This window comes from Lissotriton helveticus, chromosome 8 (genome assembly GCF_964261635.1).
Source record: "Lissotriton helveticus chromosome 8, aLisHel1.1, whole genome shotgun sequence".
In the NCBI taxonomy this organism is placed as follows: domain Eukaryota; kingdom Metazoa; phylum Chordata; class Amphibia; order Caudata; family Salamandridae; genus Lissotriton; species Lissotriton helveticus.
This window is the reverse complement of record NC_136069.1, coordinates 1140595242-1140621928: the sequence shown is the minus strand read 5'-3', so window position 1 is coordinate 1140621928 and position 26687 is coordinate 1140595242. Positions and strand designations below refer to the sequence as shown.

At 43.6% G+C, this 26687-nt stretch overlaps 1 protein-coding gene across 1 annotated transcript in view; it reads left to right on the top strand.

Moving 5' to 3' along the window:
- The window catches only part of REV1 (REV1 DNA directed polymerase), a 411701-nt gene that overhangs the window by 315727 nt on the left and 69287 nt on the right, over positions 1 to 26687 (top strand). The window contains exon 17 of the mRNA XM_078658014.1: positions 21930 to 22051. Within this exon, the coding sequence (XP_078514140.1) occupies positions 21930 to 22051 (122 nt within the window). The remainder of the gene's footprint in view (positions 1 to 21929; positions 22052 to 26687) is intronic.

The window sequence follows — 26687 nt, the reverse complement described above, 5'->3', positions numbered from 1 at the left end:
TTGGTTACTGAAGACCCCGTCCAGGAGGTTAGCGCAGGACGCGGTGCAGGCTTGCACCAATCTGTTCCAGAATCTGGGGCTCACTTTGAACAGGGAAAAATCCACGCTGATGCCTTCAAGAAGAGCACGGTTCCTAGGAGCAGTGTTAGACTCAAAGCTCTCCAGGGCGTTTCCTACTCAAGAGAGGATAGAGAAACTGCAACGGTTGGCACGAAACCTTCGGGTAAAAAGGTGCCTTTCTGTACGCAGTTACAAGTCGCTACTAGGGGTAATGTCATCATGTATCCCCTTAATTCCACACTGCAGACTTCGGATGCGTCCCCTGCAGGAACAACTGGACCTCCAATGGAAGCAAGTGCACGGATTGTTCGAGGACAAGGTGATTGTCACTCGAGAGATGAAGGAGGCAGTGATTTGGTGGTCGCTTCCGGACAATTTGTGCCAAGGTCTATCCTTCGCAAGCGTACCATCTCCTCAAATACTGACGACGGATGCGTCATTGGAGGGATGGGGAGCAGTGATGCAGGACCTGCAGGTCAGCGGCCTTTGGTCTCCTCGCGAGCAAAAACTGCATATCAATCTGTTGGAGCTGAGAGCGATCAGGCTAGCTCTTCAGGCATTTCTTCCGCGACTCCTGGGTTCACAAGTGCTCATCAGAACGGACAACACCACAGCTATGCATTATGTGAACAAGGAGGGAGGAACGAGATCACTCCTTTTGTCGCGGGAAGCTCAACAGATATGGGAATGGTCAATTCTTCAAAGAATTTCACTAAAGGCGGAGCACTTACCAGGAGTGCTGAACGAAGACGCCGACAGACTGAGCAGATTATCATCAGTCAGTCACGAGTGGGAACTAAAGCAGCAGGTTCTGGATCTACTATTTCAGACATGGGGCACACCGGAGGTGGACCTTTTTGCAACACCAACCAACAAGAAGTGCTGTTCCTACGCCAGCAGGTTCCACCATCAAGGGTCATTGGGCAATGCCCTCTCGTTAGCCTGGACAGGGAGGTTTCTCTATGCGTTTCCGCCGATTCCCCTGATTCCACGCCTCATCAGGAAGATGAAGACAGAACCATGCAAAATGATCCTGATAGCGCCAGCATGGCCGCGACAGTTTTGGTACACAGAACTACATCTGCTGTCACTAGTCCCTCCATTGCGGCTGGAGGTGGTTCCGGATCTTCTCACCATGTCCGGAGGACAGGTTTGGCATCCAGACCCAAGATCATTGCACCTGACTGCATGGCTCCTGATCAGCGGGAATTCATGAATGTCCCTCTTTCCAAGGAGATCAAAGACATCCTTTCCCAGGCAAGAGCACCTTCAACAAACAAGACATACATATTAAAATGGAAAAGGTTCTGTATTTGGTGTAAGAAGGAAAAGGTTGATCCTTTTACGTCAAAACCTCATCAGATCTTACCTTACCTACTCTCGCTAGCAAAGTCTAATCTGACCCATTCTACGATCAAAGTCCATTTGGCAGCACTTTCCAGATTCAGGAGAGCTGACTCTGGCCCTTCATTGTGGTCTTCAAGAATTGTCAAGCAATTCCTCAAAGGCCTGTTCAGGGTCTATCCACCAGTGAGACCTCCTCCTCCAACTTGGCATTTGAACTTGGTCCTGGCTCAACTGATGAAGGACCCTTTTGAGCCAATTCACCGCTCAGACCTGAAATACTTATCATGGAAATTGGCCCTACTTTTAGCCCTGACATCGGCTAGGCGAGTGGGAGAGTTACAGGCCCTTACTATCCAGGAGCCATTTTTACAGTTCAAGAAGAACACGGTCATCTTGCGGACGAACCCAAGGTTCATTCCAAAAGTTCCCACAGACTTTCACTTAAACGAACCAGTAATTCTAAAGACATTTTTTCCAAACCCAGTCACTCCAGCTGAGAAGTCATTGCACACTCTGGACTTACAACGATGTCTTAAATTCTACTTGGCCCGTACCAAGGAATTTAGAAAGACTTCGCAATTGTTCATCGCCTTTGGTGGTCCAAGCAAAGGTCTCCCTCTGTCCAAACAGGGGATCTCCAGATGGATTTCAAGTGCTATTCTGCATTGCCACAACATAGCAGGAAAACCTCTGGTGGGCAGGATACGTGCTCACTCAACGAGATCAGTGGCATCCTCAACGGCCCTCTTCGCGGGGGTGCCTATAAAGGACATTTGCAGGGCTGCTACCTGGAGCAGCGTGCACACTTTCACTAAGCATTACTGCTTAGAGTCATTGCAGCAGGATGATGCAGCAGTGGGCCAGGCTGTCCTGAGGAACCTCTTCCAGTGATTGGTGAGCTTTCCTTTCTATCCCACCTTCCAGTGGTAACACATTTTGTGATTTCATTTGTGATGCTATACAGTACTTATTTACAAAATGTGTTTCTGATGGTTTACTGCTTGCTATTCTGATACAAAAGCATGGGAATCTATGAAAGTTCCAATACTGGGGCAAGAAACAAGTTACTTACCTGTAACTTTGGTTCCCCAGTATTGGTAACTTTCATAGATTCCCATGCGCCCACCCACCTCCCCGGGGAAAGCTCAGCCTTCAGTGAGTAGGGTGTCTAGCACACAACGGCTACAAAAATCTGAGGCTCTGAGATTCCTTCAGGAAGGTTCCAAGGGTGAGGCTCTTCTGATTGGCTGACGCCTGACATTTGGTCTCTTTTACAAAAAGAGGCTGATATGCTACAAAAGGGAATGAGGCCTAGGCCTTTCCTATCTCTTTTGTACCTACTCTATGGTATTTTGTTATTACCGAGACTCCCATTCCGACGACGGGGAATGATACAAAAGCATGGGAATCTATGAAAGTTACCAATACTGGGGAACCAAAGTTTCAGGTAAGTAACTTGTTTCTTTTCGCAGTTGGGGCCCGTTACAGGCATAAAAAAAATTGTATGTTAATATATAAATTTAAATCAACATTTTAAAATTTCATTCATACAGATCCCTTATTTCTTTTGCTTTGGTCATAAAGAAAAATGGTTCTCCTTATGGTTGGCTTTATACCTTTCATCTCTCACTTGTTCATTATTAGGTCTGCTTTTTTCTTCTAATATAGTGTTAACAGTACGAGAAGAACAGAAGCATGAAATATAAAGCTGTTACATAGATGTACTCTGATACATATGAATATCTTTGGGAAGGTGGAAATTCCAATGAGTGTGTGATTTGGTTTCTTTCTTTTGTTCTTCCTTGTATTAAAAATGTAAGAATAATCTTTAAATAAAGTGTATAACTAAAAAGCCAAGTACACTCTATTAGTTCAGACCCTGTGCTAGTGGTAATGTTTGTAAATAGAGTTCCACCATATATACAGTAATTTTATCTTAGCCTGAAACGCGTCGCAAATTAACTGTCGAGTGTTTTTAAGCAACAACTCTCTACTGGCAGCTTATCTCCTGCGAGTGCATCCCAACTTGAGGCAAACTCTTTTTTCAAATATTTACGGGCTGCCTGGTCGAGGGAAAGCACCACCACTATATCTACTGTGGGACCGCTGCTGTTCACGGGGACGGCGACAGCGTGAGCAGGGGTAGCGCCTTGTGATGGGGAACTGTGTGATTTTTAAGCAACAATGACAGTATGTTTAATTCTGTTTCAGCGGAACACACCCACATGGGGAGTAAAGACGAACTACCAGTCCCACAAACATGGTTACGGTGATGGAAGGTTGCCGGCCCACATGGGCGTGACTACTTAAAGGGAGCAGCCTGGTAGCCGTGTTCTGCCATTTCAGAGACAGTTTGCCATGATGAAGGGCAAAGGCATGAAACGCGTCGCAAATGAACTGTCGAGTGTTTTTAAGGAACAACTCTCTACTGGCAATTTATCTCCAGCGAGTGCATCCCAACTTGAGGCGAACTCTTTTTTTCTAATTTTATCTTTTATGTAGAATTTGTTCACAAGAGACATCAGTTTCTATCTTTCAGTGATAGTAACAAGCAGGGGTATTGTACTGCACATTCTCAATTCTTTGCTAATGTTAAGCTGTATCTATTATCGGTTGGTATGTCTAATCATCCTAATACTTTTGTGAACATTTATTCTTGGGATAGGTTTAGTTGTAGGACACTGCCTCTCGTGGAACTATTCGTGTAAGACCGCCCAGCTTTATAATTCTATCACAGGAATAGGAGCTATCATTTTGTTCTTCTCTCTGCTTGAACTTGTAGTTTGCGTCTTGTACTTGATTTTTGGCCAAAATACCATTTCTTTTCTTGGCCAAAATACCATTTCTTTTCGTTTGAGACTCTGTAACCCCTCCTCGAGGGAATATACCTTTTTCTCTCCACCTCACCAAATGCAATCCAGAAATGACCATATTTTCCTTTCACACAATGTTTCCCAATCTTTACGTTCAGCGGGCATAGGACAGAGGTGTGGAATTCAATGAAATATCTACTTGTACATGGGGCAAGTTGCATCATAGATCTACTTGTCCTGTAACAAAATCCACTTGACCCTTTGTGACAAATGTTTACTGCTTCATGACTGGCATTATCCAGAGTGTGGCACCTTGCCACATTTTATGACCTGGTAGCAGCTGTAGCACCTCTTGTGTTTGCAGACATGTGGCTAGTGAGGCTGTAATGTGTTCTTACACTGGATGAGAAGGTGAAGACATTATTAAAGAGAGTATTTTCTGGTGTCCGCCTTATCTTGTGGGCTGGGGACTACAACACTTTAGAAAACGAGGCTGAGTTCTTCTCTAATATGACTTGATGATTTCTTCTCCAGCAATGTAGGATATGGCGCTAGTAGCGTGGAGACATATAACTCCTAAGGTCCTTGAAGATGGTGTCCAGTAAAGCTGTGTGTGGATGCCTTCTGAATCGGAGTCCCTTGAGTCAAAAGCATGCCCACACTTTTTTAAGATCAGTATTATCATTTTTTAAACACAGCTCATGGCACTGTGTACCTTCTTTGCACTTAGGATGGTTCCAGAGGATGATGACGTAACTTAGAGCCTGCAGCAACTGCCCTATGTCCCCAATCAATGACTAAGATCTGGCAAGTCGGTTGCCGTTCTCTCATTGTCTGAAAATCTAAAAAGGTAAAATCCCTGACTTCTGTGTCCTGGAGAAGAAGCACTTGATTGAATGTGCATTGCTGCAGTTCAAATGTCATCTTCACCAGCTGCCCTCCAAACACATCAAGAGTGTAGCCTTGATGTAAGGTATCTCTCGATCTCTGTTATTTTCCTACCAGAAGGAGTTGTGTGACTACCATTCATAAGCATGACAGGAGTAAGCAAGTTCATGCAGACACAACAGAGGATCTAGTCAATGAGAAACTGGGGAGCTCTATCTCATTCATTGACTTATAGAATACTTACCTATACATTTCAAGTCAGATCCAGCACCAGATGCTCTTTCAGATCCGCTGGATCCAACTGCAGTTTAGGAATCACCTATTTTGTTTATAGTCATTACTTAATTTTCAACCAGATCCTGACACCTTTGGGGTATTGAATGATTGGGGAATTCTGCGACTCACCTACCTAAGCAGATGGTTAATTCACGAATCCTCCTGTTTCATTGTGGGGTTGGAGAGTGAGATGGGGTGTCAGGTTCTGACATGGAGAATTCTTATATTCACCTACCTCAGCAGATAATTAATTCATGAGCCCTCTATTTCAATGTAATGATGGAGAAGGGGAGATGGCTTGTCAACTTCTGACATCCCACAGGTTCCTACAAAACCTTAGAAAATCCTATTTCTTGTTCATGAATGTGGTGGGTGCATACCTAATTTTGGGGGCAATGGTCACCAACCTGAGTGAGTACTTGGCCAAGATTCTCTTTACGGGCAAGTCTTTAGCCATGAATCGGACTCAAGTGCAGAGTTGCATGATCCTGAAGACTGATAAAGATATATAGCCGTAGGTTCCCTACCTTGGAATATTCCCCCAGTGTCTGACTGGATCTGGAAATGTTTGAGGAGCACCTCTGTGCACCAATAGGTTGTGTCAATCTGCTCTGCGCCAGAAGTGATGTGCGTGGTCCTTACATAAGCCCCACCACAGCACATTCAGCGCAGATCCGGAGAGAGCTACCTCAATCCATTTTTTTATGTTTTGCAGACCCGTTTTGAGCTTTTCGCTCTCAATGTGCATATGAATGTTCCCTAAACCTGTGGGGTTTAAACACTGTGGTTCCTGCCACAGACAGAGGTTTGCCTCTGGAGCTGGGTCACAACTCCAGAGCGTATCCTGACTGCCACACCATGAATTCAAAGGCAGTTTGGCAGCGTTCCCTGAAGCTCCTGGTCACCCAGTGCCAGTCAACTTCTCAACGCTCCAAGTCCTGGACCGGCGGAAGATCCTAGGCCCCTTCATGGAGCCCTTCCCGGTACTTGTCATCACACTCAAATTCATTGTCAGGTAAGTCCCACAAAAAATCCAAGAAGTTGAAGCGCTCTTCAACTTAACTGTGCAGATCGAGGTTTTTCGAATGAGGCTTTTGAAGGACACCACCGTTCCATGCCTCGCTTCTATGCATCAGACGTTACCAAACATAAGTAACTTGTTCTTCTTGTCTCCGTTGAGATTCAGGAGGTCATTCAAAGATAGATTCTATCTTCAGGTCTCACCTGAGGTGTTTCACTTGCTGTCCCTCTTCAGTTTAGTTAGTATTTTAGGAGTGGCTTTGGATCCCAGGATGGGCCATGGTTGCCCTCTGAACACATTTAGCCTTCCACTTGGAAGGAACTTCTGGCACTCCACCAACTCCGTACCTCAAACTCCATTCAAGGTATCATCCTGTAACCTCATTGGTGATAAGGTTGGACAACACAGTAACCAAGTACTATATGGACAGGCAAAGGAGGAGAGGTTTTTTATGGGCACTCACGTTTTGGATTGTTCTTTGTTATTCAGGCAAATATTAACTTCTAGAATGCCTATTCTGAAAGATTGATTCTAAACAGTCTGACTGGATTATACATGTGTTCATCATTGTATGGTTGTTTTTTGTGACTCAAACCTAACTAATGTACTTTCCAGTGAAAATGTAGTGCATACCTATGGGGCGAACTCTCTAAAACCTTAAATGTTTTTATTAACTCCTTTTTGTTCCTGTGGCTTTTGTACTGGTCAGTTCTATATTTGTTTATATGTTTAAAGCTTCTCCTTCCTCCTATTCCTGCCCTTTCCACCAAACTGATTCCTCGTCAACACCTCGCTCATTTTCTTAGATTCTCTAGTATGTTGTTCTCTCCTACCTCTCTGTTTCTCCAAAACTACAGCATTTTTTCTTTCTGTCAAATGTTTTACTTTCTCCAATAGTGCCTCCCTTCTGAACTTCTCCACACCTTCTCTAAGAAATCACAAAGTTAAATGGGCTATGACTGCCCCGGTCAGGGGACTAGAGGTCCCAGATATATTTGGAAGGCTTCTCTATTGAATGTCCGTTCTTTGAAAAAACATGATTTTGAAATGTATGATTTTCTTAAACGACTCATCCCCTGACTTGATGTTTCTTACAGAAACCTGGTTAACGGATGCCTCTAATCGCACTATTGCCAATGTGATTCCTCAGGGCTACCAGATCTTGAGGAAGGACCGCCTGGAGGGCTAGCTATCGTATATAGGAGCTCCTTTACTTGCACTCCTTTAGCGAATGTGGAGATAGAGGGGGCGGAAAGTTTGGGCTTTCTCTTAACTCTCTCGGCTCCGCAATCCATGGCAGGAGTAGTAATTTATCGCCCTCCTTGTCAGGCGAAAAATTTTCTGGACTCTATTAGCTATTCCATTTCTCCCATTGCAGCTAAATACATCCATTGTACGGTCTTGGGGGATTTTAATATCCGTATTAATATCCATATGGATAAATCTTTGGAGCCTGACCTTATTAGACTATATAAATCTTTGGATATCCTTAATCTGACCCAGTTTGTATGTGGTGCTACACATGACAAAGGCCATATACTGGATCAGGACTTCTCCTCTAGTCAGATTTATATGGATGCCCCCGTAGCCCTAACCTGGTCCGCTCATTATTTGATCAATTTCAAAATCTGCAGAGTTGCGTTAGGCCCCAACCTTCAGATATAGCCAAGGTGGTGAATCATTGCTTTAGACCATTTCACTTGATAACACCTGAGGCCATCCAACTTGCGTTGCAACAGCGGCCGAGTCTCTTAAGCGGTGTCCTGGAACAGGATGTGAAGACTTTAGAGGATTGGCTACAGCAACAAGCCACTGAATTGGCCCTCCCTTGTGTGAGACCTGTCAAATCTACTCAAGTTTCAGCCCCTTGGTTCTCTGAGGCTCGAAGGGATAGTAAAAGAGCCTGTAAACATCGTGAAAGAGAGTGGCAGAGGAACTATAATCCTCAGACAAACTGATTTACAAACTGGCACTGAACAATTATTACAAGAGTATACGTGAGGCGAAGAAACTTTTTTTGTCCACAAAAATAGATATGGTGGCTAATAAGAGTAAAAGCCTTTTTAATGTTGTAAAAAGCTTTACCTCACCCGCCTCTATAAGCCAACCGTTTGTTCCTACAAGCAATTGGACGGAACGAATGGCCCTCTCTTTCTATGAAAAAATTAAACTGATCCAGGATTCTTTTGAAGTTCAATCACTGGAACGGGAGGGTGTTGAGGACTCCCCCCTAGCGGCCTGCTCCTGCCTCAGGGCTTCCCTCTGGGAGTTCCCAGAGATTACTTTAGAGCAATCTCTGATGTTTCTGAAAACTTTTAAATCTGGCTTGCCTATGGATCCTTTCCCAGCAAAGGTCTTATCTTCACTAGCAGATGTAATCAACCCTTGTGTGAATACTATTCTGAACACTGCTCTACACGAGAGGCTGATGCCACATAGATGGTAACATGCAAACATCCTTCCATTATTGAAGAAACCTTTGGCAGATCCTGAGGTAGCATGTAAAACAGACCCATCTTGCTTTTGCCTTTCTTTTCGAAGGTTCTGGAAAAATTTGTCAAAAAAGTCTTAACGAACTATGTAGAGACCAAGGATTTGCTGCACCCTAGTCGGGTTTTCGAGCCAATTTTAGTACTGAGACGGCTTTATTGGAAGTTGCGGAAACTATTAAAGCTGCATTGGACAGAGGAGGTAGTGCAGTTTTGGTGCTACTGGACCTCTCTGCAGCTTTCGACACCGTGCCCCACCCGAGATTACTAGAAAGACTCAGTGATAGTGGTATTGGAGGCACGGTGTTGAGTTGGTTTGCATCCTTTCTGGCTATCCGCTCTCAAACCATCTGGTCTTCTCCCTTCTTGGCGGTAGTTCCTTTTCTGAACCTGGGGGTGCCTCAAGGCTCTATTTTGAGCCCTATGCTTTTTAATTTGTACATGTCCTCCCTGGCCCCTCTTGCTGAGAGTTTTGGTGCCAAAATAGTGTCATATGCTGATGACACTCAGCTGTTGTTTACCTGCGAGAACAGAGTTGAGTTTGATGGCAACTTAATTAACAACGGTCTCCAAAGTCTTTTCTTGGTTAAGTCACAATCATTTAAAAGGCAACCCCGAGAAGTCTGAGATTATCTTCTTTGGGCCTCAGCCACCGGATATCTGGTATGAATGGTGGCCCCAGGATATGTCTCCCCCCTGTGTCTGGGAGTCAAGAGGGATTCTACCCTTTCCATGAAGGCCCAACTACGCTGGGTAGCCGGGGTATGCTTTGGGTTGTTGAAAATGCTGCAAAATGTCCTCCCATTGTTCTCTATCCCATACAGGAAGACAGTGGTTCAGGCGTTGATAATGTCCAGATTGGCCTATGTTACCTTCTTGTATCTCTGCCTGCCTGAATATCTTTTGAGCCGACTACAAGTGATTCAGAACTCATCAGCCAGTGCCATTTTCCTGTTAGGTTCTAGAACTCATACCACTCAGCTTCTGTCTTCTCTTCATTGGCTTCCAGTCCGGAAAAGAGTTCAGTTTAAAGCACTGGTTCTGGTTTTTAAATCCTTCCATAGGATCGGAGCTCCTTATCTTAGGGATAGTTTTCAGCCTTATCTCCCTCAGCGCTCCCTGAGATCTTCATCTCTACTTTTGATCACTACTCCTAGGGTGCTACGGGCCCGGATAGGGGGTAAATCTTTTCATGCAGCTGCCTCACGGTTGTGGAACAGCCTTCCTTTTGCGATCAGACAGAGTCCTGATCTTCTTACCTTTAGGAAAAGGATTAAAACGTGGATCTTCCAGTTGTGAGTTATTGACTGTGTCATTGGCTGTGTTTTATGTTACTTGACATTCGGATGTTTTTAGCGCCAGGACACTCCAGGGAGTAGCTTTGCGCTCTATAAATATGTGCTAACATAATACTTTTGTCCTCCCTACGGATCTACTCCTGTCTCCTCTTGCCCTTTTTCCCCCACCTGCTTTGGATTTTCTGCTGATGCGGACTCTTCTTGCTGTTTATATGTAGTTGCATTTAATATAGGAAATGCATGTTTTTATTGTGCAGCTCTTTTTTTTTTTTATTTTTTTTTTTACTAATTCTTTTCAATTTTCTTTAAACCTTCAGACCTGAGGTAAAGTTGTTCAATGACTTTGACCATTCATCATAATAGGCATTCAACTACGTGATGATTTGTTAACTCATCACCCTGTATTCATCCAGTTAGTGAACCATCAGGGTGACGGAACTGGTCCAGATCTTTCTTTTAAGTTGAACCCCGCCTGCTATATCCACTCTCTACATTCAGGGGTGGGTAATTTAATGTCTTTCTGTCTCTATAAGGCCTTTACATCATACCTGTACTTTTGTCTTGCTACTGCCAATTTTTCTAATGTCAGATTTTTTGGAAGGACAGGCATACATCTGTTTATGGATACATCTGTTTATGGGCGTGTATGAAACTCTGTTCTCACTTTTTCCATCCAGAGTCTAAGATGGGGGCTTTTGAGATTGAGGTGCTGCTGTCCCAATTGCTGGTGTTGGTTCTTTATGCCTTTCTTCCTTTTTCCTTGATCTCCAGACTCTTGGGCTGGGTATAAATGGAAAGGGCTCAAGTGCTTCTACTAACCTCCTTCTGGACCCCAGATGTGGTGGTTCATTCTGCTGTGCCAGGTGCAGATGGATCCAAATTACTTGTTTAACCACCCCTTGCAGCATTTCTTTTTCTCAACCGCAGCCTGCAGTCACCCTACACCTCCTTCTTTTCGGAGGAATTCATATTTCGCATTTCCTCAGGGCTAAGGTCACCATGCCAATACTGGAGTGAGGTGTAGCTGTTTTAGACATTTGCCAAACTGCAACATGGTCATTGGTACATATGTTCATAAAGCACTTCTGCCTTGACAATTGGGTCTGGCAGGTAGGTCACTTTGCCTACCATCTTCTGTCGGACATTTTTGGGCTGTGTCCCTTCCCCATACCCTTTTAGGAGGTACAGCTGTGGTGTCTGTCCTTAAGGTGAGAAATCTACAGTTAGAGTATCTAACAGAAGAACATGTTACTTAACTTTAGTAGTTCTCTTTCTTTTAAATAGCTGTGAAAATGATGCTCCTCGTCTAGCCAGCTTGAGGGTTCCAGAGCTAATGTTCGCAGACGATACTCTTCTGTTGCCAAAGACGCCCATGGGGTTACAGAAAATACTTGATGACTTTAGTAGATTCTGTGGGATGAGGGGATTGGAAACTAATATTAACAAAACAACATTAATGGTTTTCAATCCCTGTTCCTCCTCGCGCCCCATTCCTACTCTAGATGGTGTCCCCTGGAACAGGTCCGCTTCTTTGAGTATTTGGAGATTACTCTAGACGAGAAACTAAACTGGTCATCACATGTTTCAAAAAGACGACTAAAACTAGAGCAGCAAAGTGGGGATCTGCTGAAGTTGTATAAAAGGTCCTTTTGTAAATTCGTTGCACCAGTAGCTCAACTATATTCATACCAGGCACTGCCAGTTGCACTCTATGGTGCAGCGCTCTGAGGCCATAAAAATAGTAAACCCCTGGAAATGGTAGAAAATAGATTTATTAGGCAAATCCTATGTCTACCAGTCAGTACTCCTGTAGTACCTCTGAAGCTCGGTTTGGGACTCCGGCGAATTACCGATAAGGTCGAACTTTGTCCTTTAATTTACTGGAGACGCATTTGGGCCACCCCAAACTTCTGCCTTATCGAAATGGGCTGGGGGAAATTCTTAGATATCCAAATGCTGCTAATCTACCTTGGATTAAATTTGTGAAAGACTCCTTAATGGGGTTTGGTGTGGAAGATCTGTGGAGTGATCCAGCTGGCTGTTGCACTCTCATTACTGTGAAACAATAAAAAAAAAATCCATACTCATAAGCACAATATCCTTTTAAAGCGGGCACAAGGCACTTTACCTCGTTTTTAATGATAAAAGACAATTACAATTGCGAACACTTTTTAGATGATATCCAACCTAACTTAGCAAACAAAACTGTACATCCAGTTCCGTCATGGAAACTTGCCCCTTAATTGTCATACTTCAAAATGGTCAAGCCCTTCGAATACGTCATACCAGGGGTGTAGCTTCTATGGCTATATGGAGGATTTACCACATCTGCTTTTTTCTGCCCATTGTACAAAGAACTGTGTTCAAAATTGTTGATCCCAATTTGCCAAAAGCTGGGAGTTAGTAGGTATAAGAAAGCTTATAGGATTCTCCAAGCTGGTACAACTTTGTACCTGGTTGTTGCAGTGTCCAAGTATTTGTTCCATGCATGCTTAACAAGAAATAAGAAAAAGAGAATTGCATATTTTTTAAGTAAATGACTGCTTTTTACATTTTAAAATTCACATTCTTATGAAAATGTAGCCCTGAGTATTTATTCCCATGTATGTGTTTTTGTAACGGTCTTGTGTATATTCATACCTGAAATCTAAAAATGTGGTGCTATGTTTATCATCTTTTAAAATGTTAATGATATTTTTAAGGTCTGCTTTATATCCTCTTTTTATATTGAATGTCCTTTATGGTATGCTGCCGCCATAAAGAGTATTCAAACAAATGAATTCCTTTTCTGGAGACCTCTTTAACAAATAGAAAGGTCCTAAGTAGGATCCGACACATTGTCCAAACCAGGTGTTCCGCACTCTGTGTCTGAAGGCGTGGAGGAGAAAGTGGAAAAAACTGATATCAGCATGCAGATGAGGTGCTTTTTTCCTGCTTCACTCAGTGACTTCCGGGCAGATGAAGTAACTGTGGAGCCGCACAAAACACAATGTAGGGGCACACAGAAGCATGGCTGCAAACCTCTCAAGATACATTATGGCTCCTGGCTATTTCCTAAAGGTGAGAAATCTGCAGTGAGCTAGAGTATCTATCAGAAAAAAGCATTACAGAAGGTAAGTAATTTTGTCTTTGGCCAGTCAGCAGGGCACTATGTGTAGCATGGACTCAACCTGGTTTTGTTCTCTCTCCCTTACAAGCTCCAGAAGGTAAGTACTTTGTCCTCAACCAGTCAAGAGGACACTATGTGTAGAATGGATTTTCCTCCTGTTGTTTGTCTTTTTGCAAGATCTACATTACAAGCTCCTTATGGGGCCTTGACTCAAGTCTCTTATTTATTAATCAAATGGTCTGACCTTCCTTTGGAATTATGAGGGCAAGTAAAAATAGTAAGAGTTGAATTCACAATAGCAAATCTAAGGAAGGAAATGTCCACATAGTTATATTTACATCTATCAATAGGCATAAATCTTCTCCCAAATACAATTGAGCAACTCTAGGCAGACATTTACACCTAATAAGAGGCATATAAGCCCCACCTCCTTACAGGACGGGATGGGGACACATACAACCCAAAATATGTCCATAAGGTTACTACTGGTCACCTTACGAGTAACCTTAGGGTCTTATTTTAGGTGTAAATCCTCCAAATATAGCTCAGCTTAGCATAGGCATAGATCTCTACCTTCATTATGTAGAGCTATAAATTGAAAAAAACAGGGAAATGGGCATCACTCAAGGAAAGTAACTCACTTAAGTACCTGGGAGCACATAAATAGAGCCCACACTTTGGACTTTGCCATCTTTCCGTTGTTGTCTGAGTCGTTGCATGTGTACTGAGCAGTGTTAGATGACCCATTTTTTATAATTCTTTAACCACATGCCTATTTTTTTCTGTTATGTTTACATTTATAGAATATTATTTGGATGGGTGTCTGCAATTTTCTTTTTCTTTTTTTCTTTTTTTATGTTTGGTTGTTTAAAATTCATTTTTTAAAACAAATTTACAACATGATTTGCAAGGGTGTCTGCCTTTTCAAAAGTACTGTAGTTTTTATCTTTTTATATTTTATTATAGGTTTTTGTGGGTTCTTTTTTTTTAAATCTTTATAATTTTTATTCAGACAGACACCAACAAAAATATCAATGGTGCAGTTCGTCAGTCTCATTCCATACATCTTTTGAAGCACAGTTCATAGTTCAGGGGAGTAAACTAATTCACCCTTATTGCATCATCTTACCTTATCTCTAGGGTTGGTACCTACTATAGGTTTTTGCAGGTTCTAAAATGTTATGATCATTTTCCATTGTTTTTCATTTAATTTATTTTGATGTATTTATGTATTTGCTGTAGGAGTGTAGGTATTTTGTGCTGGTAGTGTTATTCCCTACTTACATTGGTGTCTTTTAAATTCCCTTGCAGTACCTATGAGTGGTCATATGTTGTGAGTGATTTACCCCAACACATGGCTGAAGTAGAAATGAGCCTGTTTGGGCTGTGATATTAGTGATGTTATATTTGATTGTAGCAGTATTGAGGTGCAATTTACTTAACTTTTGTAGGTGTGATTTTGTATGTGTGCATCTTTTCATGTGCCCTTCTTAGTTTTCCCTTGCCTCCTGACACTTTTTAGTGGATAGTCCCCATGTAACAGCCATTTTCCCTTGCCACTCCCACATTGACAAAGAGCTAAGTGTGTGTGTAGTTTTCCACACACATGGTGAAGAAGTCCTTCTATGAGATGTATGACCGCCATGGGCATAGGTGTAAGTCTGTACCTATGTGAATTAAATTTATGAGTAAGGGAACTCGTACTCCACGACTAATAGTTGACATACTCATAAATACTCTGAGTGAATCAGGCTTTGTCTCTGGGAGCTCAGGCTCTCCATTATAAGTGTCATGTTGCAGGGAATTTCACTTTATAACAAGCATTGGCATGGCCAATAGGTTTTGCATTTGGGACCTTATAAGTATTTAGTTATGCAGCACAATATCCTTGGTGCAACAACATCAACTGTTGCGTGGCTAAACATTTATAAGGTCCCAAAGGCGAGACCTATTGGCTATGCCAATGCTTGTTATTTTGTGTTCTTGGGGGAAACCGTGCTAGTGCCAGGAGGGTCAAGGGTGAGTGGCAGCGAGGTGAGGAGTGAATGCCTGTAGGGACAAGTGTGACTGTCAGGCCATGGAGGTGAAGGGTGAGTGCCAGAGAGGTGAGGAGTGAGTGCCAGGGAGATGAGACGTAAGAGTCAGGAGGGTCAAGGGTGATTGCCAGGGAGGGGAAGGGTGAGTGCCGAGAAGGGGAAGTATGAGTGTCAGGAGTGAGGGATAGCTGCCAGGCCAGGGGGTGAAGGGCTTGTGCCACGGAGGTGAAGGTTGAGTGCCAGGTCAGCGGGATGAAGGGTGAGTGCAAGGGAGATGAAGGTTGAGTGCCATGGAGGTGAGATGGAGGGTCAAAGGTGAGTGCCAGGGAGGGGAAGGGTGAGTGTGAGTGCAAGGGGCGAAGGGTAGCTGCCAGGCCAGGGGGATGAAGGGATAGTGCCATGGAGGTGAAGAGTGAGTGCCAAGGGGGCGAGTAGTGAATGCCAGGAGGGACATGGGTGAGTGTCAGGGAGGGGAAGGACATGTGCCAGGGAGGGAAATATGAGTACCAGGAGGGTCGAGGGTGAGTGTCAGGGAGGTGACAGTTGAGTGTCACGGAGAGTCAATGCTGAGTGCCAAAGAGGGAGAAGGGTGAGTGCCAGGTGCGAGGAGTGAATGCCAGGCCTGCGGGGTGAAGGGTGAGTGCCAGGGAGGTGAGGGGTGAGTAACAGACTGCAAACAGTAGTGAGCTGGGGTCTAGAAGGAGGTGCGGAGATCATCACCAGTGTGTGCAAGGCTGGGACGCACCAGGGCCAGGCCAGACTTGGTTGGATGCAAGAACACAAGCGGGGGCCAAGTCACTCGTAACCTTAGTACAGGAGCAGGGTGCGCAGGAGAGAGTAACATCTTCAAACAAGAAATTATTCAAAATCCTCAAAACTCAACTTTATGGTCTTGCAACCTTATATGGAAAATAATTAGCAAATTAATGGGCTTACGTAGCGGACTTGCAGCTTGTTACAGCAACTTATTGAGATAAAGTTTGCATTGCAAATAAGCCAAAGGTAACACAATTTGAATTAGTAACTGTAAGATTCGCAAGGAACTAGCAACAAGTTGAACAGGCATTTACAATGCAATGGTTTCGCCTTTGGAAAGGTTAAAGCTATTGGCATTGTAAATGACTAAATTTGTATTTATGTGTTGGTTTTGAAAACAGATAAATAAATGGCATTGTCATTTACATTGCCATTAGCTTAATCTCTCGCAAATGTGAGACCTATTGCATTTGCACCCACACATACACACAGAGCCAGCCGCACACACACACACAAAGGCACACACACAGAGCCAGCCGCACACACAGAGCCAGCCGAACACACACACACACACAGCCAGCCGCACACACACACACAGCCAGCCGCACACACACACACACACACACAGCCAGCCGCGCACACACACACACACACACACACACACACAGAGCCAGCCGCACGCACACAGAGCCAGCCGCACGCACACACACACACACACAGAGCCAGCCGCACACACACAGAGCCAGCCGCACACACAGAGCCAGCCGCACACACACACACACACACACAGAGCCAGCCGCACACACACACAGAGCCAGCCGCACACACACACACAGCCAGCCGCACACACACACACAGAGCCAGCCAAGGCTGCAAATAAGATAAAAAGTAACTGGGTATACGGTGGTTAGCTAGCCATGTTTAATGCTAGTTTAAAGCTAGCTTACCATGGTTGGTTTGTAGCATGGCCACCTGTTTGATTGATAGATTTACCATTTGCATTATGCTTCTATTCCTATGTTTATATTTTTCCAACTTTTCTCTTTTGAAAGTTTGGCCTAAGCCATTCTTAAGCTTTTCACTGTGACAGTGTGCCCTAGCTGATGTATCCGTTCTGGGTCAAGCAGATTCCCTTCTCTCAGTTTTAGGAACTATACATGCCCAAACCATCACTGAAGTTCAGCTTTCTTGAGTGATCCCGCTAGAGAGGAGAGCTGACAGCCTATGTGCATCACTTGTTGTTTCTGGCTATTCTTGAACACCCTTTTTTGTATCAAGCGTTTTATACGTTGCACTCTGGTTTGGTATTAATATACCTATATAAAGCCTCACTTGTAATTCATATGTGGTATGAAAACGAAATAAAGAAAATAATGGAAACAATTTTAGTGTCTTAAAACTTGTGCCAAATATCACTAAAATCGCTTTGTTCTGTAATTTCTTTAATATTTGGTTACAACTCTGCATTCCAGTGCTAACTTACTTTGTTAAAAAACATAAATAAGTGCCAGGGCCCTGTCAGGAGGCCACTGCAGCTTACACCACCCACTCCTGCAGCCAATTACAATAACAACACAACTACTCACCATCACATACTTACAAGCGTGACAATAAAGATTGTTTGAGGTCCCCAAGGCTATATGAATAGCTTGACAGAATGTATTACTTGTTTTAATGAATAAACAACTGCTGTATTGTCACCACTACATTACCCAAACAGCGCCATCATATGGCAGCTGTCATAAGTGCAGGTGTTAACAATTAAGTGCTGGTGCTGACAATTAGGTGCCGGTGCCGAGCACTGGACAACCAGCTCAAATGAATCACTGGTATTAACAATAAATCTTATAGTCATACACTTCACTTCAAAGGAAGTACATTAAAATTAAAAGTTGGTATCCTAGCAACGAGGCATCCAGACAGGTCCCACGCTTGCCATGAAACAGAAGGTCAGTACTCTAGTTGTACTTTAGCACTCTGTCGGTGTGAAGCGATGGTAGAATGCTGTAGAATCACCAGCAGACTGCTCGTGAACATTTACGCTTCGTTAACATATCAATCATGTCAGATGGTTTTCTCACACGGATGGGAATATTTCTGGGAAAGCCAACTAGGACAAGCAAACACCTCCCACCAATCGCCCCGACGGCCTTGGAGCGCTTTTACAGAAGCAACTGTTGCAGTTCACAAGGTCATGTTACGGGTAATGCAAGGGTCGATTAAGGGCTTTTGCACAGAATCACGGGATGTTAAGCCGACGCTGAAAATTGAAGCGGTTTTCCCAGCACCAGCGTCACACCCTCACTTTTCATTCTCATCTTTGGCCAAGGGCAGAGTGTTGGACGCCGGACACGAAGGCATCGCGAGCGCACCCTTCTGAAATGAATGGTTTTAAACGAGACAACGGAAGGATGCCTGTCTATACTCCTACAAACCTCCCTCTCTGTATAGGACCGTCATGGCTACGAGACTGTTCGTTGTGTTGCAGCTCCTCCCCCATACGCGATTTGGCTTTGTCAATGTTTATTTGTGCGATTTGGCTTTGTCAATGTTTATTTGTGCACAGCAACGCAGGATGTCGCAAACAAAAACAAAGCGCTGTAACATACTCCACTGTGGGCGGGTCTTAGCGCTTTATTTTACTTTATTTTAAGCTAGTATGCACAGCAGCCCGCGCTGCTACGCAACATGCCTAAATAAACACCGACAAAGCCAATATATGTTGCGTAGGCGAAACCTGTTGCCTTTGCTTGTTTTTATCAACACTGCTCCTTTTATTTCCTGTTGGGGGGGAAAGGAGGGTGCTAGAGGAAACACTCCCCGCCTCAATGCCTGGCTGTGTAGGTTACAACCGTGCATCCTCACTTTTAGCAATTTGTAATGGTAATGCGAGGATTGTCCCCTCATGTTTTATCGCACTGAGCAGATGGACTTCTTCAGCACAGCCTACGCAACCAATCAGCACCGAAAATCAACTTGAGAGGTAAACTGTGTGAAATAAAGTGTTGGCACGGACAGGGGGAGGGGGGGGGGAGGAAAGGCACGGACAGCGGGAGGGGGGCGGGAAAGGAACGGACAGCGGGAGGGGGGGCGGGAAAGGAACGGACAGCGGGAGGAAACGGCAAGAAAGACTCTGACCTGGTCTTCCTCCGGCGGCGGTCAGCCGAGGAATGACCAAATGAAACCTCAACGAGCAAAAAATTAAACCCCGCCCACCGCCGCATTGACGTGACAAAATGGGCTGGATGAGAAAAATTCTTAGAAACGCCCACGAGTCGCCTCGGAGAATGACGGACGCCTCTGTTTCCCAATGGCTAGCGTCCATTTATGGAGCTAGCCAATGGGAAACAGGCGGGACGAAACATCCATACTGTTACAAAAGTTTACGCCTCCGCGAACCAGGTCGAAACCTAAAAAGCACCCCAGAATTGAACCGAGGATACAGAATAATAAAAATGGGGCAATATTGGTCTCCTTTTCACAGCTGACAGACAAAAAAACAGGGTGTTGTGGAGGACTCGGATTCTTGTGGAATCAGAATTTTTAAGAGTCAGTTTTTCATAAAACTTTTTTTTAACAACTCGTTTGAACACACTAGTGTCAATCAATCAATCATACCATTTGTATAGCGCACTACTCACCCGGGAGGGGGAAGGGTTATGCTACTGCTCAAACAGCCGTGAAAGTGAAACCGATCGCGTGAAAGTGAAACTGATTGCGATCGCGCTACCTGGCTGAGAGAGGCTGATAGGCCATGAGGGGCCGGGGGGTTGGGTGTGGTTGGGTGTGGTTGTGCGTGTGTGTGTGTGTGGTTGTGGTTGTGTGGGGTTGTTGGTGTGGTTGTATGTGTGGTTGTGTGGTTGGTTGTGTGTGGTTATGTGTGTGGTTGTGTGTGGTGTTTCTGGTTGTGTGTGTGGTTGTGGGTGGGTGTGGTTGTGTGTGTGGTGGATGTGGGTGTGTTTGTGGTTGTGTGTGTGGTTATGTGGTTGTGTGTGGTTGTGTGTGTGGTTGGGTGTGGTTGTATGTGTGGTTGTGGGTGTGTGTGGTTGTGTGCAGTTGCATGTGTGTGTTGTGTGGTTGTGTTTGTGGTTGTGTTTATGGTTGTGGGTGTGGTTGTGTGTGGGTGTGGTTGTGTGTGTGGTTGTGTGTGTGGTGATGTGTGCGTGGTTGGGTGGTTGTGTGTGTGTGTGTGTTGGGTTTGTGGTTGGCTGTGTGGTTGGGTGGTTGTGTGTGTGTGTGGTTGTGTGTGTGGTTGGGTGTGGTTGTGTGTGTGTGTGTGTGGTTGTGTGTGTGGTGTGTGTGTGTGTGTGTAGTTGTGTGTGGGGGTTGTGTGTGTGTGTGTGTGTGGGGTTGTGTGGGTGTGTGTGGGTGTGTTTGTGGTTGTGTATGTGTGTGGTTGTGTGTGGGTTGTGTGGTTGGGTGTGGTTGTGGTTGTGTGTGTAGTTGTGTGGTTGTGTGTGTGTGTGTGTGACAGTAATACTAAAAGCATCTCAAAATAAAGTAACACAAACATAGAGTTTGGAGAAAGAGAAAGCATGTTGTAAGTCAAACGGGTGCAGCAAAGCATTGACACAACAACAAAACAAGATCACTTAGCGAAGACTGAGTGCTGATAATGGATACACACAGCCCATCATTTTAAGAGTTCGATTGCAACCAATGTGCACTCAAATTTGCCCCCTCGTGAGTTGCATCCCATATTTCATGAGTTATGACTGCTGCACCCACCATAGCGCTTTTAGATCTAAAGCGCAACATAGGTCTAATCGACTAACCAGTCGCCAACATTCTGTTCTTTTAAAGAGAATGTGCCAAAAGTTTCCAGCTTCCTCCTCATGTCCTCATGAAAGCGCCAACGAAAGGACTCCCTGAATGGTGCAATGGACATGAAGCAGCTGCTGCGATCCTAAACACTGTTAACGTTGTCCATTTTCACGGTAACATTTCCTTAATGTTCCTTAAGTTACAAAACAGTAATACTAAAAGCATTTCAAAATAAAGGAACACAAACATCGAGTTTGTGGAAAAAGAGAAAGCACGTTGAGGCAGCGATGTAAGAGAAATGTAAGGTGGGCATGATATTGCCTGACGGAGATGCACCCACTGGAAGAATCCCGAAAGCTTGTAAGCGCGAAGGCGGTGGGAGGGGCGGAGGCAGAGAGCAAGCAAAAGGATAGACAGATGGTGCTAAATGCTGGCGGTTCGCGCGTGAACGCAAGCTTGTCACCAGCCAGCAGCACTTTGAAAACTCACCGACTAAAGTCTCTCCGAGCAGCGCATGCGCGCTGACTCAGCGAGACCTAAAAACTGCCCTTTTCCTCAGCTTCATAAGATGTACAAATCAAATTCCAGGGCATTGTGAATGATAAATGGGGCACAGCTTTTATCTACAGACATTTCAAGAGAAACAACGTAACAACCATGCCCTACAAAACAACACAATCCGTTATGAAATGCTTTTTCTGATGCTGGTTTAAGAGCCTATAAAGAAGATATTAATTTCTTTCAAAAGGTTTTGCTTTTGTTCACATTTGCTCTGAAGATATTTGTATAGTTATCCATCCAGGCAAAGATATGAACTTTTGATTGTGTTTTCTTCAACATTTGTTTTGCGCGGTTATCGTCTGTAAGTGTACATACAATCCTTGCCTTTTTTGTCTTTTTTTTTTTTACAGAGGCCTATATTAGATTTAAATTGCCTCAATTGGATCTTAATTGCCTTACCTGGAAATTGTGACGACTGTGCTCTTTACTTTTGATTTCTACACTAGCTTGTAGCTGCTATGGATTGTGAGAGATCTGTGTTTTCTAATTACATATTTTTCCACATCTCTAGGGTCTGGCCTCAGCCCACCTGCCTCCAAAAAAGACTCCTCAGCCAAGCTCAATGGTCTTCGCACACCCATTAATGCAAAGTCCAGACTTAATTTCAGTATCGAAGTTCCATCCCCATCCCAGGTAATAGACAGTTGAAGAAATCGTTTTTCAGTTTCATGTAGTCAAATGCGGTTTTGCTTTCGCTAAGGGTAGGAAAGCAACATACTTTTTACTAGGATAGCAACAGTCCCGCAGATTTTATAGAACAAAGTAACCAGACGTGTATGTTTCATGCATGATTGTTTCAAGGGATTTTGATTCCCAGCGATGAGTTTCACATTAGGCTAGTGAAAATGTATAATTGTGAAAGTGTATAGTTGGTTTTTGTCATCAATATTTAAACTGCTAGAGTGAATCTTGCAAAAAATTGCAGTGTGAATCAATAAAGTTAGTCTGTTAGTTTGTTCTGGACTTCTAAGGAATACAAATTGTACTGTACGTGTTTTGTCTGATTGCTAGCATTTAATACTTTTAACATTTTAATTTACCTATGCATCCTTTTTCTCGTATCTTTAGGTTTTGATAATATATACTAGAGGGATACTCTGAATATTGCTCATTTTTTTAATGTAAAATCAATTGTCAGGGACGCTAGCCATAACTTTGCAATTGCATTTTTTTTTTATTTCAAGCATATGCAACAAAAAGAAAACAAACATGTCTCCACCATACTATGACCACCATATACTAGCAATAACATTTATACATTTTTAAAAGATTCTCTTGTGGCTGTTCTACTAGTGATTATATGTAAAAAAAAACAAAAAAAAACAAGCAGTTAACTTATGCCATTTGTTTTATTATTATATTAGTGATGGTGGCGAAAAGAAATACCCACCCAACCAAAGACTCAAATTACAGGGGGATGTGATATAATAATGTCACTTAAACCCTTATTAACACCAACTTCAGCAAGCATTGGCAATGTGTGTAGGTCTGTCTTTAAAGGAATGTTGTATGGTAATGTGAAGCATTACAAGTAACAAGCATGGGAATGGATATGAGGTTGTTTAGAATGAAGAACTGTAGAATAATATTGTGTAATATTGTGTAAGTCAGTTGACAGTTGTACTGTCAAGCCAAACCTACAAATTCATGTAGGTTAATGACTGCCACCCTCCCATCTCTGCTTCTGTCAGAGAAATACAGCATAAATTATCTAGTTATCTGCGACACTTTTATAGGATTTGAATGTCATGTGTGTGCCCCTGAAAGTTCAAGCTTAGCTGGATAAATAAACAAAATGATTAAAAATGTGCAGACGGATAGCTCTTTTTTTGTGGATGCACTCAACTTCTGCCCATTCAAAACATTTCTTCTGGCTCCCAAGATGTGGGTTGAATCAAAGCCCCTCTCTGGTGATGCTCACGTAATTGTCCAGCGATAGCTGCGCTGTCAAACCAGACCTTAAATATTATATGACCAATAAATCCCCATCTAACTGGGCACCCGAAGTGCAGGCAAAACAAATCGCAATTATTTAAAGATAATTGTGATTATTAGTTGTACTCACACCCAGTTCTGTTGTGCAGATGTTAAAAAATCAATAAAATGAAATAAAACAAATTGTCACAAGATACTGGTTGCAAATTGCGACCATTATTTATGTGACTGTCAAAGAATTTTACGAACCTACCTAAGTACAAATAGTTGGTTCACAAAATGCGTAATCAAAGTGGGTCGTAATCCTGACCTACCTCATGAACATTTATCGGATATGTGGCAGATTGAGATTTGCTACGATTGGAGTCCATCACAAGTATGGTGGCCTGCTAGGGTCAGCAGACGACCATGTCTGATAACTATTTAATAATGTAAACTTTTTTTTTTTAAATGCACACTGTCTTTCTTAAAGGAAATAGGGCTGCATTTAAAAAAAAGGTTATTGTTCTGTAGTTTGTTTGAGAACTAGTAATGGACCACTGTTGTCAAACAAACTTTTATTTTTTAAGTTATGGAAGAGAAGGTGTCCAAAATGGATTCATTCCTTTCATAAAAGTATTACCATCCCAACTCGGAAGTCAGTCATTTTTCAGTGTTTTGGATCAGATATCAGTCGCAAAAGATTGATAAATTTCATACAGATTCAGTATTTGGAAGGAACGTTTACAATACGCCCCTTCCAAATACTGATTTGGAATGCGGCAGTCTCATTTTAGGTGTCATTTAAAAAATGAAAACCACCATGTTGGAAAATGGCTCTCTCTGAAGGGTCACCCAAACTTTTTGCCTTCCTCCTCTTCTTTTTCTGACCTTGTTTTTGTTGGCTTTAGGACTCTGAGCATTTTTCCCCTGCTAACCAGTTCTAAAATGCATGTGCTCTCTTCTCTAAACACGATTTAATTGACTTATCCACAATTGGGGTATTTAATTTATCCAAAGCCCTGATTACAATCTTGGGGATGTGATACTCTGTCACAAAAGTGATGGATATCCTGTCCGCCATATTACAGTTCCATTATATCCTATGGAACTTGTAATACAGTGGACGGGCTATCCATCACATTTGTGACGGAGTATTCCATCCGCTAAGAACGTAATCAGGGCCTAAGTCCCTAGTAGAGTGCACTACCTGTGCCTAGGGCCTGTAAATTAAATGCTACTAGTTGGCCTGCAGCATTGATCGTGCCACCCACACATGTATCCCTATCTTGATTCACCGACTGACAGCTGGACTGCTGATCTGCTTTTCTGCTGTGCTTTTCTGCTGCTCTCTGACCTGGCTGAGCGAGAACTGAAGTGATGTCCGAGGGCTTGTTGGCTTGCCTCCTGTTGCTTGAGACTCAGGGCTGCAAAGTCTCTACACCTGCTCCTGTGCCTGGTTCTCTGGAAGGCGACCCAGATACTTGCACCAAAGAATTTGAAGTATCTCCAGTCTGCGTGTAGCAGAACCGCGCATCGAGCAGAATCGGCACCATTGCGCTCAGAAGCAATGCATCACATTGAGAGTCCGACACATCAGAACCGTGCATCGCCGCTGCAGCAGTGCTGAGAGATACTCATTCCCTTGACTTCACAAAGAAACCCGGTGCATCCCACTTCGGAACCAACGCATTTCGAAGCTTCATCTACGGAACCTTGTATCTCCACCACTGCGTGGATAAAATTGATACATCACCTTGACTGCGGGCTTGGCATCTACACATTGCCTGTCTGCACACTGCATCTCTCTGTTGTGACCAGAATAAACATACTCTTTTCACCGGGCCTGTGTGACTCCTGCCCCGGCCTGAGCTCCATCACATTCGGCCAGAACTGTTGACTTTTCCACAGTCCAGTGTGACCAGATAACCCCCATTGGCGCTTATTGCTTCTAAGCTCTAGAACTCGTGTTTATTCACTAAAGATTAATAACTTGACTTTTACTTCTTGGATTTTTGTCATTTTGGTCTTGATTATTTATTATTGTCTCTTTTTCTAAACCAGTGTGGAGTCTTTTTGTTGGGTTCTCATTGTATACACATTGCCTCTTAAGATAAGCCTGACTGCTGTGTGCCAAGCTACCAAAGGGTGAGCACAGGTTATCTTTTAGCTTCACCAATTCATTTGAATTTGAATGAATAGGATTTGTCAAGGAATACAATTGCAATAGAATTACCTCAATTTGAGATGCATCGTAATTCCTCAAGAACAGGTGCTTTCTCAGTTCCTGTACCTGGGTATGAGCTTAGTTGCCACAGGTTCAGGCAGCTGGATTCCTCCAAGTAAGAGGCCAATTATGATGTCTGTCAGAAAGGCTCCGAACAGTATTCAGATTCTCCGATTCCGATTCGGAACCTATGTTTCTGACGAATCGGATACATTTCTGACCAACCGATTTTGATGCAGGGAAACCGTTCTGGCTGTCCGATTCGGTTCCAATCAGCATTCGGACAGCCTGAGTCGGTCAGAGCTGATATCTCTCTTAATGGGGGAATGTCTCACTCTTGGACCACTCCCTAAACTACTATGTATAGCACAGCAAAGCATGAGGAAATTTACTAAGCATGCAAGGTGTTCCCAACCTTATGCCTTGGGGGTCCCCTTGGTTGGCCTTTCCATCTCCCAAGGTGGGTTCCTCACAAGCAGGAGGCTAACCATGTAGACCTGCTTACATGTGACGATTGATTGGAAGAGGGTAGACTGCAATCTTTGGACGTGCTAATGGCAGACACCGATCTACCCGCCTCAATTCCTTACACAAGCAACAATAATCTGGGTGATGCATACGCTGTTGCAGGTGGGACAGACCTAATCGCGGAGGCATAAAGTGTTGCAGATTGTCCTCACGTTTGGGTGCAGCTGGAAGCTGGTTTCCTCACTTTACAAGTCAGGTTTGCTTCAGACTCACTGATCTGCTGATGACTGATCTGGTCCCACTCCGGCAGTCATGGGAGGCTATGTTGTATAGGGACCTCACCGACAAAGGCTGGACCAGGGCATTAGAACGCGTTCATATGGTATCACGTAGCACCAGATTCCGCTATATGCACTTCAACTATCTACATGTGATATACCTAACCCCACACAGACATAACACAATGCAGGGAATGGCAGATAACAAGTGTCCTAGATGCAATAAAGTAGACATTGACTGTATACATATGACTCTGTCCTGTCTCAAGATAACCTGTTTCTGGCAGGCCTGGTCAGAACTCCTAAAGTTGGAGGTGTGTCTTCTGGGAGTGTCCCCTACTTTGAAAGCAAAGGGAGCAGGGATAGAGTTTTGGGATTAGCG